Source organism: Lichenostomus cassidix, chromosome 1Aa (genome assembly GCF_008360975.1).
Source record: "Lichenostomus cassidix isolate B80296 chromosome 1Aa, HeHo_3.0, whole genome shotgun sequence".
In the NCBI taxonomy this organism is placed as follows: Eukaryota; Metazoa; Chordata; class Aves; order Passeriformes; family Meliphagidae; genus Lichenostomus; species Lichenostomus cassidix.
Genome location: NC_139480.1, coordinates 34742402 through 34760388, shown reverse-complemented (window position 1 = coordinate 34760388; position 17987 = coordinate 34742402). Strand labels below are relative to the sequence as shown.

The window sequence follows — 17987 nt, the reverse complement described above, 5'->3', positions numbered from 1 at the left end:
AATATATTGGACTCTGGGTATTATGCCAGTAAACTATGATATGAATACCAGACTGACTCAAAGTTTCTAGACTAATGTCAGTACATGCCCTTTAATACAGATTAGGTTATATGTCATTGCATCACTTGTGTTGCATTATATTTAATCAGTTACCATGTAGTGCAATATCCTATACAGAATGCAATTGTGAGTGCAATCTGAAATCATTCATCAACTGTGCAAAGATACAGAGGGATTTCTACAAGAATAATTCTGTGAACCAGTATCCTTCTTTCATGTCTCTTTGACTCTGCATTTTGCTTCTGTTCACTAACTGGTTTGTTGATTTTATTTAAGGAATGAGAGCAAAGATTGCACATGCTAAGATAATGTTATCATGGATATATTTATATCTCTATATCTATATATATTTATATATATGCGTAGCTTAGTATCAAGAGAGCCACAATCCAGTCAGTTTTATATTTGTCTATTTTCAGATGTTCTATTCATCATTTGCTACCTTATATTCTACAGATAACAAACTCGCCAGACAGAAAATTGAAGAGAAATCATGTAGAAAAATCTAAAGACTGCAGAAAATAATCTTTGTTTTTGTGAATAGAAATTGAAAATTCAGAGGGCCTGAGACAGTGAAAAACTCCAACAGATGGGACTGTTTTGCTGTGTGTGTTACCTTCCTGCATTTGGTGCTAAACCACTAGTATGCGATGCAGAAAATTCCATGAAAATTCATGTAACCATGGACTGTGCCTTTTATACCTTGTGTACAGATAAGAAACTCTCTTTTGTAATTTGAAACTTCTTCCTTAAAAGCCTGATCCGCCTCTTCCAACTGCCGTAATTGTTCTGAATACCTGATAATGATCCATGGTGAAATATCAGTCTCATTGAAGTCTGGGGAAAAATTTGTGCTGACACAAGTGGAAATGGAGCTCTCATTTGCATCCTACCACAGTATCATATTTGCCCCTAATTTACTTTTCTCTGAGGAGCTGCACCAATTACACTACAATCAATCCTAAACCTACTGCTCCAATTTCTAATGGAGGAAATGGCTATTTGGGGAGGACTAACATGGAAGTATAACAAGTAAACATAAATTTCTAAATCTTTTTCTAAAACAACTTGTTCTGGTATGAAAAATTGCCTTTGTTCAAGGAAGAATTACCCATCTTGAATCTTGCTTCAATTTGGTTTCCTGTCAAACTTTGTTAAAGGTACACAAGCACATAACTACACATATATTTACTCCACTTATATAAATATATAGTCAATATATAATTTATCTATTTTTATTTCTAATTTTCTTCAGGTTACATGTACATCAATAAACAGGTAAAAGGAAATGCCCCTACTTCTTACATCAAAAAAGCTTTGACAATATGGGGTACTCATACAGCACTTAATCAGAGTCAACTAAAATTTTGAGATAAGAATTTAATTTTATATTTATTAATAATTATTCTCAGGCCAATGCAATACATATGTATGAATTAATGGGTGATTATTTACAATGTTAATAATTAATGGCGGATATCAACACATTTCAAAATGTTTTTTAAGAATTATTTTGCTAGCCTATGGATTTAAATGTTAGTCTGTCTTTTAATTATATTTTTATATTTCAATCTGTCATGTTAAATAAAACTATAAAAATACAGTTATAGAAAAATAAATGTGAATCAAATGATCTATTAAAACATCTGATGCTCAGAGACATCAAAGAAGAAAATGTAAAGATACCCTCCTTTCTTTAAATAAGGGAAGGGAGTGTGCAAGTCATAATTGTGCTCCATGTTATATTTACTGCTACTTACAGTTTAGTTGGAAATTCAAATATAACAGTCTGCTCTTGCTTTAGGGCCTAATTGCCTTTTAAAATGTTTGTGCCAAATTCTCATAGGGTGTAAACTGGAATAAAGCCAAGTGACCTAAAGCAGTTGGAATGAAATCAGTGTGTATTTGATCTTCAACTGGCTTTGATGAAACAGATCATAGATTTTTGTCAGTTAAGAATACGGTCTAAAACATACTGTTTCTTTCTCCACTTATAGAAGGCACAGACTCTTTCTGCATCTGGCAAGGCTGTGATCCAGTAACTGCTAAAGACAACTGATCTCTTTCTTTGGGAAGCTGTCCCTAGACAGGGCAGAGAACAAGTGGGTTCTTCTGCTGAACAGGTATCCAAGTATCTAACTTCCAACTGCAGCAAGGCCAACTGTCAGGAGGGACTCCAGCAGCAGCCAGAAAATCCCACACTGATTCCCAGCAGTGGATCTCATGGATACAATCACTAAGAGGCACTACTTCTGTGTTTGAAGAATGCTGTCACCAAACCACAATCTTAAAACTGCTAAAATTTCTTTCTCGTTAGTTAAATATTAGAGCAAGATGGAGCAATAAATGGTGGATCATATGCATAATATTTCCTAAGCTGCGTCTCCCAAGTATCATTTACACTTTTGATGCTGGGTTTTGTTTTATCCCAGTAAAGATACCCTCCTGCCAGTATCATCAGAAAAGACAGGAATTAATAGTAATAATCATTAATAGCAGGAAGTGGCTGAAGTGTACTGCAACACCACACACCACAATCACACTGAAAATAATGAAAAATGTGTTAGCTGTTTAGCAATTTCAGCCTGATAGGCAAAGAACACTAATTGTTTAGATCCAAGTTTTGAGGTTGCTGCTGTTTTCTGAGTGGTACAATGAGGCAACAGCAATTAATTACTGGACGAGTTACAGCTACTCCTCTTTGGAAATTCAAAAAAACAAAACGAAGATGTTGGCTCTACTGTGCTTGACAACCTATTAGACATAAATGTGATGTGGTCTGAATTCCTTACCCATAATCCTAAGCAAGTGAAAAAATTGACCCATGTAGGTACCAAAAGTTATCACTGTGCTGAAATCAAGCAGTCTAAAAACAGGCAGAGCTTCCACTGACAAAAAAAAAAAAAAAAAAAAAAAAAAAAATTCTGCACACTTGCTACTGCAGTACACACAGAATGTGTAAGACTTAAATTAAAATCCTGCCTCAGGATCTACAGATATACAGCATGCTTCACCCTAGTTTAATTAAGTGTAATGTCACTATCTGTATCGATCGCAAAACACAAAAAGTACTTCCAATGACTCTTTTTGATGTTCTGAACTAGTTCCTAATGAATATTGCTGGATAATAAATTACAAGTTCCAGAAAGCATTTATAAGCTACAAGCCAAAACCAAACTTCAACAGATGCTCAATAAGAGTAAAGCAGCAGCACTGACAAAGTTTCTTGGATATCAACCTCAAACAGTTATTGCTTCTGCTTGCAAGCATATCTGAATATTTTCACTTCTCTCTTATCTTTTCCCTATCCCATCATCTCCCCTTCTTCCCCTTTACCCCACAGATGCACAGCAGTTCCAGTGTCAAGGTTGCTCTGTGCAATTTGCACTAACATTTCCAGAATAATTATCTGTCAGCACAAGCTATTCAATAAGCAATGCAAGCAGCTCTGATTTAGTAAGGTATTTGCTCTGTTGTTTCTCTCTCTCTCTTTTTTACTATTTTTCTGTTCCTCATCTTGTTATTGTTGACAAGATAGCAAAAAGGGCAGTTTGGAGGATGTCAGGCTGACACATCCACATGGGTGAGGTCTTTATTGTTACTTGCTTTGGTGGCATCAAAGGGACAGCATCAAAGGCAGTAACAGCTCCAGAACACCAGGGCCCTTGTTTTGTAGATGTAAAGGTTACAAGTTGTTAACTAATACCGCAGGAATCTTCTGTGCTTGGGTTTGTTCTTTTCTAGTAAATCTAAACTGTGCATGCAAAAACTAGGGGAGAAAACTGTTGTCATTGTTTCCAACTGATTAACTAGGTAAACACCTTCTTACTATTTTTACCAACATATTTCAAGACAACTGGTGCACTTCCCTCTGTCAGGACTTTGAGTGCAGACCTATATTAAAGCAAAATGGGGAAACTACAGTCTTCAAGTATCAACAAAGTCTGTCTTACAGCAGCAGAATTTACAGTGTGCCATGGGCCACTTGCTGGGCTGGTGACAGGTACTTCTCGCTGACAAACACCATGTGTTGAGCACAGTGACACAGTCTGATCCACATGGATGCACACATGAAGTGAAGAAACCAGGTTTGCAATTTATAAGAAGAAACTGAATTCACAACTCAGGTGTTAGGTTGTGCACCGCTCTGTATTTATCTAGGGGATCACAAGTCATTTAGCAGAGACAGTTCTTGAAACTTTAGCTGATGGAGGTGACACAAACCAATTTCCACCAGGACCAGCTCTGCTAAAACCTGCTGGGCAAGAACTGTAAAACTGGGAGTGAAGTGACATTGGAATGTGTGGGCAGTTTGAGGCCATCAGATGATACTGTACTTTTATTTTAGTTCTGCATGTCAGTTGCTGGTATTTTTGCTTTTTTGCCTTAGAGGTTTTTAAATTTATGCAGTTAACCTTTTGGAAATATTTTAGTATTTAACGATACTGTTCCAAGATTGTTGAAGTAAAATACAAGATTCCCCCCCTTTCTAAAATAGTTTCAGACTATGGCTGCAGCACTTCAATGTTTTCAACCAGCTTATATTATAGTTAAAAGTACAGAATCTGTTTTCAGTGCTAGTCACAATGTGCCTGCACCAGCACAAAAATAAAGACCATATAGGACCCCAAGAGCAAATGCTCTCAGTTTTCAAACATATACAGGATCAGAGATCTCAGTCCCATGACTCAGAGTCAGTGGGGAAAAGAACACCCAGTTCCCATCAACACTTTGAAAACCTCTTTGCAGGAGAAACAGCAAACACAGAGAGAAGTAAAAAGAAAAAAAATAAATAAGATCATGCCTGGTAATTTAGGACTTCATTTTCGCATACACAGTGGCCTCTTGACCACTTCTGCAGTGTAAAGGGATTTCAACACAAATCACGGTAAGATTCATAAAATACATCTCTTATGTACTGTATCTGCAATTCTGCACTTCTGTATTACAGTAAAATGTACTTTTAAAGGCACTTTTGCCTGAGATACTACTGTATTGTCAAAAATGAATGCCAAGATCAATCTCAAAAATTTCATAGATACATAGTTATTTAATTTTAAGACTATTTTAAATAATCATGTGTCAGAAAGCATTCTTTCACCTGTATGTAGATTGCAATTAATTTAGGGTGACTGCAATCCTTGATTTTGCAGAAAAGAGGGTATTTTGGACTGTCATACTCTGTAGTAAAGTAATTGTAATCCAACAGTCTTTTGTTGCTGTATAACTAAAACACCCATTTTTAAGTTGCTGAAAAATAGCAATTTAGTAAAAATCATTTGAAGCTTTGCTTATCTGTGGAATGTTCCAAATTAAAATGAAAGCTTTATATATGTGCATGCGTAGGTGTCTGTGCATGTATTTATGCATATGTACGTATATGTGGATATATATCTAGTTGGAGAGATTTTGTAGGTAGGTCTGATTGAAATAGTTTTAAATTATTATTGGCTTTCTTCCTCACTTTTCATTGAGACATTAATTTATAAAATAAAATAGTTTCAGGCACTGCTTTGAAGTGTAACTAATCACAAAATGTTAGGTCTGCACTCAGATGTAGTTGCCTCTAAAACACTTAAGAGTCTGACCTTGCATAAGTCTTTAGATTTTTTAAAAAACTTTTTTCCATGCATTACTCTAATTCCCTGCTCTATTTGAACAGGCATTCTACACATCCTGTATAATGACATATGTCTAGAAATAATCCACATGAACTGAGTCTTGGACTCGGTCAGACTGATAAATATCTGCAGTTATTTTGAATTTATAATGAAGAATTTGACTTAATAGTTTAGTACAAGTTCATGCAGAGCAACTTGCTGATAATCAAGCAGCTGAAACACACTTTCTTGGTGGGAGTTCTGTCATATATGCTTTAAGAGAAAATTAAATCTGAAAGGCTCATCCTTTTCACAAATAAAAGATTTTGCTCAGAATTAAATGTTTGAGAGCTACAAAGTTCCAAGTACTACACGGTTTTCCAAAATTTTCAGAGGAACGTGCACCTCAAAAATACTTTCAGTACGTTTTACTTCAGTGACCATAGGCTTTGGTTAAGAACAAGTACCAGGCATAATCATCAGGTTTGGAAGAATGCTGCATGTAGACATGTCTAACCTTGGCTGTAAAAGTGGATCAGATTCAGCCTGGAAGGTCAGAACTGGCTGAACAGACCTGACTTGTACATCACTGCTTTGGAGTCCAAACAATTAGTTTAACTGTTTTAATAAAACCTCAGTTCTTTCAGGGTAATCACTTAATAGTATTGCCAAACCAGGCATTGAGGATGTAACATCTAAGCTCAAATTCAGTGGTTCAATCATGAGCTTTTATCAGATGTTTGAACCAGATAGCTAATAAAGGGGTTAGTAACATTTTTACATCATTAAAACACTCTAAAAGCTGCATTTCAAGCTCCTTCTGTTGTTGTACTTCAAAGATCAAATAGACATTTCTAAGATGGGTTTTCATTTTATTAGATATTGCTTTGGTAAAGATCTAATAAAATCTTATTTTAATAATGTCTCCATTATGGGATAAGTTATATTTTTCAAGAGTACCTTTTAACTGAGCCACATAAACAAAACACAGATTTTTCAGGTAAGCTAGGGAAAAAAAATCATGTGGCAATGCCTGGATGGGAAAAATAATTTCCATATGTATAATAACTGTCAAAAATTAATATAGTGGAGCGTAGGAACTACAATGGCTGTTTTCCCCTACTTCAAAATTAAATAAAATTCAAAATTCCCTTTCCTTTGTCTATACTTTTTTCTATATAATACTAGGCTGAATTGTACTGCATGCCCTGAACACCAAACAATCTCTCAGCACAATGAGAAGTTGCCTCAGACCTTCAAAGGCTTTTTTAAGCTTATTTTAAAAGTGAATGCAAACTAGAAGAATTTCACAAAACAGCATTACATGAATGAGAAATAGAAGTGATTGGCTTGTGTGAAACAAATAGAACAGTTGACTATGTATATGTAGAACAAAACACAGTAAAAAAATAAATACCTTACTGATACTACCAGCAATGAAAGACTGGAATTACTCAATTTGGAACAGAGAGTTGCAAGAATAAAGGTTTAATGCTTCCAGTGAAAAAGGTAGGCCCAGCACAAGGAGAAGATAAGAACACTTTCAAAGGTCTTGTTTAGGAAGATGACATTGACCACAGAACAGTCTCAGGCAGTGACTTGAGTCTTACTATTTGGGTCATCTAGGTGCCCAGGGAGGTGGTGGAGTCACCGTCCCTGGATGTGGCACTCAGTGTCATGGTTTAATTGATAAGGTGGGGTTAGGTTGGACTTGATGATCTCAAAGGTCTTTTCCAACCCAATTGATTCTGTGATTCTGTGATCTAACAATAAAATGAAAGAGTGAAGGTAACCTGGCTGTATCAGAATTTCCTTCCAGGCAAAGTCCAAACATTTAGTTTAATTATTTTCTTTAATGGTCAGAGAGCAATTGGGTTGGAAGGTTTTAGTAAGGTTATTACAATTGACAGGAGATTGGACAAGCAAACATGAACATGATGAAGAACTTCCCAAGCAGGGCCTTTGTGGCATGATTAACTTCACATGCACTCAATACTGTTAACACTTTGTGTGTGACATCTCTCCCTGTCATGTTCCTATCTGCTACGTTATTTGAAAGTTGCACTAATGGCAAGACAGATATTGATAACCAAAGAAAAGGAGTAAGTAGAGAGAGAGAATAAAATTAAATAAAGCTTTCTAAATAGAAGTGCTTAGAATAATAAAAATAAGACATAAAAGGAAAACCTGCTGGCAAATAGGATATTGTCCAAGGTCTGCATACAAAATGGTTATGGATTCTTTTTTTTTTTTGGGTAGATGCTGGTTGGAAAGACCAGGTGGCAAAATTCAAATGAGAACTAACAAGAACACCAAAAGTGGTCAGTGCAACACCCACCTAAATTGCAGAGAACTGTACACATTCCAGAGCTTAAAACAGACCATGTATGAGCAGGAAGGGTATCACCATGACTTTGCATATCTTATGTGGATTTTATGGTGTGTTAGCAGCTAAGTATAACAAAAAAAAAAAAAAAAAAAGCAGGTTTTCACTTCTAAAAACTTAAAAGCCCCATTTAATAAAAGGCTATTAATCAATATTTAGATGTACTCATGCAAATAGAGGTGCCAGCTTTTTTTCCACAAGATCTATGGTGCATCAGTTATAGAGTCTCCATCACTCCTCAGAAACCTAAACTTTCTTGTAAGCCTGGGCCATTATAACTAGAGTCACTGCCAAATCCAGGTCTTATGAATGCACAATACTTTTCACTTTTGGTTAGTCACCATCACTTCAAGCCAACATTCCTCTTTTGATGCTGTGCTTGATCAGCTAGTTTTCGCCATGCACTTTTCCCCCCTGGTGAATGTAGTAGATAGCGTAACTAAGCTTTTTGCAGGATTCTGCATTCTACAGTCAGCCTTCAGGGATCCTAAGTTTAAGAGTAAGGAAACAGTAATTAAAAGTGATTAGGACAAGAAGCCTTGATACTAGGAAATGTGGACTCAATTGTCCTTGACACAGGCAGAACAAGGCAGCAGGTTTTGGTTTTGATTACAGCTTTACTTGGGATTTTAATAAACATGAGCCAGTATTCAAACTTTTAATATCCTGCTGCTTAACTATTTCCAAAAAGCAATCCAGCTCTTTTAAACAGTTCTTGTTTAAAAATTTTAATTTGTTTGGCTCTGTCTCTGCTTAGAGAAGTTGTAGCCTCATGGTAACTCTTTTATAAGTTCATTTCCAGAATCACAAGCAATTGTTTTTTTTTCAACTAAGTGTTTCCGCATGTGCCAAAAGTGTCAGGCTGACAGCTTTCCTGCACCATTTTATCTGGTTCCCACAGTAAGTATGAGAGACAAACACAGGAATGTGTCTAGTGCTGACTATGCCCATCAAGGATACAATGATACTTACAGCTCTTCCAGGAAGCGGAGATTGTGCACAGGGTTTGAGGGCAGCTTAGTAATGTTGTTCATACTGAGATCACTGTAGGGGAAAACAGACAGAGACTTAATACAGCATGCCACAACTGTGGCATCCAGCTGTTCATTCCACACATTTTTAAGTACTACATTAATAAAAATTAGTTCCTCTGCCAGAATTGATGAATCATTATCTAGTGAGCACGTTAAACATTCCTCCTTTGTACGAACACAGCTTTGTCAACCCAAATACAGGCTGTAGCATGTTCTTCATTTCCAGAGATTTTGGAATGTTTTATCACGCTCTATAAATCAGCTGGAACACTAAACAACACTTTTAGTTGACATAATTTTAATAAACCACTCTACTGTATTAAAATTTACTGGGAGTAGTAAAGCCAAACTACTATGATTTTTTTGTTGTTTTTGTAGCACTGTAGTACACTTGGTTTACTAAAGTAGACAGGCAAAAGCAAACACATACAAAGTATCTGCATCATCCTTAAAATTTCATGACTATGGAAACACTTTGCTTTTTCTGTACAGCCTGTTGCATGGTCATACTGCTTTGCCTTGCCTCACACAGGCACATCAGGTGTCCCCAAAACCCAACCTGACTTATATAAAACTATGTATTTTCAAATAATAACATTCCCTTTTTGAGTACTCTTTTGTTACAGGTACTCAAATTGCATTAAATAAGTGAAATGAACCATAAAACAAGGGTGTAATGTGATCCTGCTCTGTAGCACACTTCCTGGTGGGGTTCCACGGTAGTTCCTGGTACAGGAAACTACCAGCCATATCAGCTCTGTCAGAGCTCATTCAAGCTATGTTTTAGAGTAAATTTCATATTATACTCTTTTATTCTTTACATACTTTTTTGTTGTTTTCCATTGTCTCCCTCATGCCCCACAGTATCATTATAATTGCTCTTCATTAAGTACCAAGACTGTAAACAAATTGCATAATAAAATTCTGTGTGGAAGATACAACTTACACAGCTACATCTAAATTTCTGTAGATTCTTAAAATAAAACTAACAGTGACCTGCATATTATGCAAATGTTATACAGTAATTTAAAACTCTCCACAATTTAAACATATCTATGCATTTTTAGCAATGCTTATAGTTTCCAGCTACGTTGGGTATTATTTGGATAACTTTATTTCTTCCAGCTGTTGAGAGCTTACAAGGTAAATAAGTTATCTGTACTTTGGTGGGTAGGCATCCTATTCCTACTCCATCTAGTTCTTATTACTCACAGTCTGTTTCACATTACAGAATATATGCTTTTAGTCAGCATAGTTAATTTAGATGTTTGATCTTTTGGTGAATTTTAAAATGTATAATTTAAAAACATACTTCACATAGAGATTTTGAAGTAAAGGAAATGTGTTAATACTTTACAACAATTATCAAATCACTGTTGAGTAAGGTTTCTGCGTTCACTTCAAAATCAAAGTATAATTTGAGAAATGTGTACTTATTAAATTCATTTTTTACTGTAATACTTTATCACCTAATTCTTTCATACTGTTTAGCAGGTTATTGCCCTTTCACTTTGATAAAAGGCTCAAAGGGTTTATTCTGGCAAAGGAACAAAAACATGGATTTATTTGGCAAAAGAAAAACTCATCCAGGTAGTGAATTATATACTATTGAATATTAAGATAAACCAAATATTTTAACAAGATCATTTTGATTATGATATTTTCAACGGGTCTTAATGGGTTTTTGGAAACATGTCAAATCACATTTCAGACTTAAAAAGCCAGCCCTGGTGGAAGATGGGAATGATTTGTCTTCAGATATACATATATTTAGGGCATTCTACAAACCCAGCATTAGCCAGTGCTCTGGCTGACCAGAAAAACCTGAAGTCTGCTTTTCTAGCATATTAACTTCTGTTACTAGTAGGCAGTACTTGTCTGCTTGTATCACCCACAGGACCCCATGATGAACCAGTCAGAAGCAGTCTACTGACCAGACCCTAATATCTTAAGAGGATTAGAATAAGAGAAGGTGGCTTTCATTACATGCTTTGATGCTCAAGGAGAAAATGAACAATAAGTGCATTTTCCTTAATAACATCTTCAGACTCCAGAGGTGGATTTGCCAACACTGGACTGCTGTGTCCCAGTCTCCTTTTTGGAATCCACTCATGATGTGCTATACATCATATGATGGAGGAGAACATCTCCTTTTTCCCAGTGTACACCACAGCAACTTCTAAGTCTTTTTAAACCTACCAGTTAAATAATTTTCTTCTCTTTGATCAGTTACTTTTTTTTCCAGACAATTCCTATCTTGGAACATAACATACAAAGGCATTTTTGTGCAACAGAACTACCAAACATTATCTACGTACATTTCACAGAATCATGGAATTTTTTGAGTTGGAAAACACCTTTCAGATCATCCAATCCAACCATTAACCCAGCACTGCCAAGTTCATTATTAAACCATGTCCCTAAGTGCCACATCTACACATCTTCTAAATACTTCCAGGGATGGTGGAGAATAACAGAAATTATTTCCCAAACTTGCTCAATAATGTCTTTTTAAATTATCTTTTAACATACAAGCAACTAATACACAGGACATTCCAGTCTATGTTGGCAATGTGCTATTCTTGTAGCCATAAGGGTTTAAGAATAGAAGGCAGACTACGGGAGGGAGAGGTAATATATTTGATGAAGCTAAGCTGGTACAGTTGGAAAAACTGAGAAACTTTCAGGCATAAAAATCAAAACTCTCTACTTCTTCCAACTGTACCAGTTGGCTAAATATGTGACATTATTTATCCCTAAAAAAATACATATTCCTTACACTGGGAAAGCCGTAGTTTGTCTGTGCTTACAACTTTTAGATTCAGAATATTCTTTTGTTTCAGAAATATCATGGATGCATTTAATCAAAATTTGTTCACTGGAATGACTAAGGGAGAAAAGTGTCATAACCCAAAGCTACTTCTGAGGGGATGTTCAGGGAGGTGAGACAAACAAAAAGAGTTAATGCAATACAATCAGTCACTGGGTCTCATGTGAGTAATACTGCGAAATCTGGGCTTCTGGGCAGAAATTCCTCACAGTGCTCTAGAGACAAATAAAGGAGGTTCTCAGCATTTTGGTTTGCTAGCATTTTGAACCATGCTGCCAAGAAGACATGGCTAGGATGAGATTTACAGCCATTAGCAGGATCAAGCACAGCTAACAGCCAGAAAATTTTCAGCTAGCTGGTAAACTGTAGGGTTACATATTATAACTATGAAAACCAATAACAATTGCAGTGGGTATGTCTTACGTCCTGCACCTACAGTGGTTTCTTTACATCAAATGGGTTTTCTGATTTCTCCTTTCAGTGCTAGCCTGTCAAAATCAGCAATTTGCTTTCTCTAGGAAAGAGAAGGGGATGAAAGATGGTTTGCACATTAGCATTTCCAATGTAATGCTTAAAATATTAAAATCAAGGTACTGGATCTTTAATTCTTCAGTGGAATGGTTCTGATTTTGTATCAAATCTTTGCAGACTCTCACAAACTCCAGCAGTGAAACACTTAGAATTATTTGAATACTGAAAACCTTTAAATAACTCAGCATAACAGAACTACCCTTATCTCCCCGCATCACAGCACATGCAAACCCCACTGATGTCAGTAAGAGAAACATGGTAAGAGTATATCCTGAGTTTACAAATGCTCCTAGTACAGACAACCATTATACCAGATCCACCTTTGTGAAAACCACCATGAGCTGCCATATTGTACTGAAAAGGTAACGTTATTTTGAACAGTGAGATGAACACATTGTCCCTTAACCCATCAGCATTCCTGCAGCCTGTTTTCAGCTGCTCACTATAGAAGCAACATACCAGCAAATGAAACTTTCATCTTTTCAAAAGATAAGAAGTTTTGCTTCAGTGGCTGTATTGGCAACATGGCTCACTATAATGATGTCTTAATTATACTCTGTGCCAATCAATCACCAGGCAGTGTCTCTGGTGACTTGTGAAAAGAATCCTGTCTCTGACGAAATCTTTGAACACCAGAAAATATTGAAAAATGCACCATGCATCTATCTGTTTTTCTTGGTGAGCAGATGGGCAAATTCTGAGCATTTGAAAAACACCATGCACAAAGGCAAATATGACAAGTCTTTGTTCCCCCCAGTTTTATTGTCCATGCATATACATGCAGAAAAAACATCCAGTTACCATCTTAAAAGTGAGTAGCTCACAATGAATTCCAGAAAGCCAGTAAAACAAGTTAAGTGAACTAGTTCTTAACATATAAAGGATGAGTCTGCAGGCCACATTACTAACCTTTTATTAGCTGTTATTACAAGAGATGTTTCAGTGACTATTTGTCTTGGAAGAGCAGTTTTTTACATTATATTTATGTGTTTTAAAGGAGAACAAAAGTCTGTCTAGGGATACAGGCAAAACTTCTAGGCTAAATGTCTATTATACTGAATGGTACAAACTTGTCTACCCATTCCAGGTCTAATACAATAATCCAATATTAAAGACAATTAATTTTGTAGCCCTTTTTTTTAAACAGTTGAAACCTGTTTGATTTTTAGAAAATTATCAAGACTTATTATTAGGATTATTAATTTTGATTCTTCCAAGCTTGCCTTATCCCAACAAGATGTATTAACAATTGTTTTATATGAAAGTATTTGAAAGATAAAGCACTCTCATAAAACACTGACAACAGACTGAATGCAGTCCCTTAGTTCTTACCAGCCGAGAACAGTTTCTAAACTAAGACAATTTCCTTAATTCCTTCACAGCAAAAACTGACACTAGCTTACATGTAGTAATACAAAATAATGGAAACAGGTGAATTCTATTTCTGCTCTCCCCTTGCTCTGCTTATCTTTTTAACACAGCACTCCTGTTTCTAGTATTAATAGAATACTGGCTCCACTGTACAATGGAAGAATATGTTGGCTATTAACTGCATGCCATCTACTAATGCAAATGTTTCATTTTTCACGGAAAATACCTTCATCTGCTACAGCTACTTAAAGGAGATAAATCTATTTGCCCAACACTGTAATAATAGTTCCTATTTCTTACAAAGAAATTGCTATAAATGCTTTCGTTTGAGGGTCTCAATAAATAAACAGAATGATAATTACCATCATTCTGCAGAGACGAAAACAAGACACCTAATGGCTAAGTGACATGCTCATAGTCAAACAGATGTTTATACACCACTGAGGAAAAGGACACTGATGATGATGATTTGCCCAGCACCCTTTTTATTAGATCTCACTGTCCCACCGTGGTTGGACCAATTTGCACCAATTTACCAAAATACAATGCATAAACTGTCAATAGACTAAGAAAGAAATGACCATATTTTCATTTTAATGTTCCTAGATTACATTATCTTTTAAAGTCAACATGAGAATGGCTAGTCATGTATTTGCATGTTTGATACACCCATGCAGAGCAGCACAGGGCACAATACAGGCATTCATAAATAAGCATTTTAAGTCCTTTCTGACAATAAACCATAGCACTTCTTCTCATAACTAGCTTCAAACTCCATCTGTGATTCTCTGAAGGACCCTGTAGTAAACTATGATTAAGACGTGAATTTCCACAAAATTATTCACATTTGGAGAATATATCTTTGCATTTGAAAAAATCTCCTGCAAGAAGACGTAGTAGATTAGCGGGAAGAAGCAGTAGAGAGAGCTATTACATGTATTACACAGAGTATGAAATCTCATTACTGTATTCACAGTAAATAACAAGTGGAGATAGCATGGTTATTTCTGCACTTCTACATATTGATAACAACAAACATTAATATTAAGTAATTTAAAATCCATTATCCTATGTAATATTATTTGCAATAGCAAATTAACAGCAATGGATCCCATGCTACAGATTTTCATGGAATGGGCGTAAGGCTAAAAGAGGAGGGATTGTCACACACTTTTACAAAAAAATTCTGTTACTTGACATTGAAGCTCACTGGTTCTGGATACCCAACTCCTTTGTGTTAAAACATGCCCTGCAAAAAGCAAATTATGTTGAGGGGTCACGTGAGAACAGACCCTGCAGCGAGTCTGTGTGCCTGAGCACCTCACAGAGAGTTTTATGCCAGTAAATAGACAGTAGTCCCTCGGTCCCCTCACACCTTTCCTCAGCACCTCAGTGGTGCTTGCTCTGGCCATTGCAATTGTAAATAAATATATATGGTAAGGACCAAGCACCTTGAATTTAGGGAAACCTCAAAGGGGATCCAGTAAGGTCAGGAAGACTCTGTCTGCATCTCTTCTGTGCTGTTGTGTATTGGCACATGACATTGGATCCTGGCAAGCCTGGCTGATAGGTCACATCTGGATTCAACATAAAGTAACAAAAATGCTTTGGCCAGACTTTTGCACTCCCAACACCTGTCACTGAGTTCCTCTGATGACACAGACAGCAAAATTTGGCTTATTACTACAGAAGCTGTGTAAAAGAGTAATTTTAAACACCATGCATTATTCCTGAACATAGGTAATTCTGCCATATAAACAACCATCAAAGTCTTACTTATATCTAGACTGCAGAACATTTGTAAAGCAAACAGTACGTGCATGATTAATCTTTTCAGGAAACAATTTTGCCATTCAGTTTATCCAAGACTCCAGCAGAGGGAGCAGGGCAAAGCAAACAATTAGGGTCAAAAAAAGAAAGTAAAGATCAAAGATCAGATCAAACACACCCAGTGCTGAATTAATCTGACAAGTATATGACATTTTATTTTAGGTACAAAGATTCTGGCTCTCTGCTTTTTTTTTATACCAAATTCATGATGCTCAATAGATTAAGTTAACCATTTACTTTCAAAGCTGATTCAAGGCTGTTCATTTGAGGCTGAAGACTCAGTTTGCTAAGGAATAATTACCAGAGTAAGTTATAAAAATATTCCAACATGTCAATAATTTGATGTACTTAACCCACATATTAAAAAACTTAAATAACTAAAAGAGTATTTTATAATAGAGAAGCCAGCAGAAGCAATTAAAAGAGGACTGAATGGAATTCCTCTTCCACCCATGCCCACAGATTGCATTAGTATATTTTTACTTTGTGAGTTACTGTTTCTGCTGTACTAGTTCAAACATATTATATGAGTACTGCATACATGACTAATCTTGTTTAAATACTGAAACTATATACAATAGGAAAATAATATCAGTTGTTATTGTAATTTTTGAAGACAACTACCAGCATGTTTGTTGTTTTTTTCATTACCTGTTTGTTTATCAAGTACTGTTTATCTTATTTTTATGAAAAACAGCACAATTTAATTGACAAAAGGTATTTATTAGATGTGACCAAGTCTGGGAAAAAGAAACCCTTGGTTTCAGAATATTTTCTGCCACTCCAGTCCTTGCTTATTTTTACAACTATTTGCTACGTAAATGACAAAAGTACTTTTTTTTTCACCTGAATGACTGGACATATTCATTCATTTTAAAAGCTGGGGGGTCCAATTTTCTTCTAATTCCCTGTCTATAATATCATCCCTATGAGTTCAATGAGGCTGTTCCTAAGTTATGGTTATTTATATGACAGGAGAGCATGCACAAAAAGCACAGCATAATTTGTTTATTGACATGCTACACCTTGTCTACAGCAGAAACAAATTAAAAATATATCTGAGTGTAAACAAAGATTCAAAATATAACCTTAAAGTTATAAAGTACAAATTTCTACTTTAAGTACTATGGGTCACACAGTCAGTTGTTCTGAATATCTAACAATAAATTATGTTTAGCACAGATTATATGTTACACAAACGAGTTTTAAAACTCATCTTCACCAAAATACCCAAGATTACTTCAGTGAGGCTCCTGAGGGTGAAAATTAACCATGACTAGCCTGATTTCATTCATAACAAGATACAGTGTAAGTAATTTATTTTGTGCATCTTAATTTACCTCAACTCAATTCCACACCATGGATTTGAAGAATGTAAACCCAAACAACTTTGAGAGCGTCTGCGACAACCACATTTCAACAGTGATGGTGTAAGCGTGATAATCTGAAATTCTGTGCACAACAGACCTGTATTTGGGGCAGGAAATATATATCCTACATTGCACAGTGCAAAGGTCCCTGAGGTATAGATGAGTGAGCTGAATCCGGAGCTGGAAGATACATGACCATGTTAGGTGCCCTCAGAGAGACTAATTATCCCAGGCACAGCAGGATGATGCTATGACTGCTCCAATTTCACAACACAGGGTCTCTGCGCAATGCTGCTTGGTGTGACATAATGTAGCAGGTGTCATGAGTATATACAGTTGGTATTCCCAAAATAATTCACTGCAAAATACATATGCTCTGGGTGAAATTCTGGCTTGGTAAAGGAGATGGTAAAATGCAAGTCAGCCAAGACAAGAGTTCACCCCTTTGATCTCAACTGATTTTTTTTTTTGGTCAGATGATTTAGCAGTAAAAAGCTGGTAAGTTTCTTCACTACTCTTATCCTGTAACTTTCCATCTTCCTACGCATTGGTGCTGAATCATAGACTTAGAATGATAGAACTGTTTAGGCTGGAAAAGACCATTTATGTTATCATGTCCAATCATTTTAGTAGAGCACTGCCACTTCTGCTTTTATTACCTTCTTGAACAGTAATTGAAGAGTTTCAGCGAAGACAATATTGCTATGCTACATTACACCTACCAGAGTTCTACTCTGAAGTACTAATTTGATCATATTTCTGCTGTTGCTTAGCTGAAATAATTATTTACATAATCTTCTCTTTATTGCTTGGACAACCCAATGGATGTCATATTATCAACACACTCAGTCTCACTCAATGTTGCTACCAAAAGAATTTCTCCTGATCTCCCTGCTAATCCAGAATTGCTCATTCCTTGTGAGGATGCTGTTGAACCAGAGTTGGCAACTGATAGGTATTAAAAAAAAAAAATCC

General features: G+C 35.9%; 1 protein-coding gene across 1 annotated transcript in view; it reads right to left on the bottom strand.

The window, feature by feature from the left end:
* The window catches only part of LGR5 (leucine rich repeat containing G protein-coupled receptor 5), a 90183-nt gene that overhangs the window by 44117 nt on the left and 28079 nt on the right, over window positions 1-17987 (bottom strand). The window contains exon 2 of the mRNA XM_085044948.1: window positions 9019-9090. Within this exon, the coding sequence (XP_084901074.1) occupies window positions 9019-9090 (72 nt within the window). The remainder of the gene's footprint in view (window positions 1-9018; window positions 9091-17987) is intronic.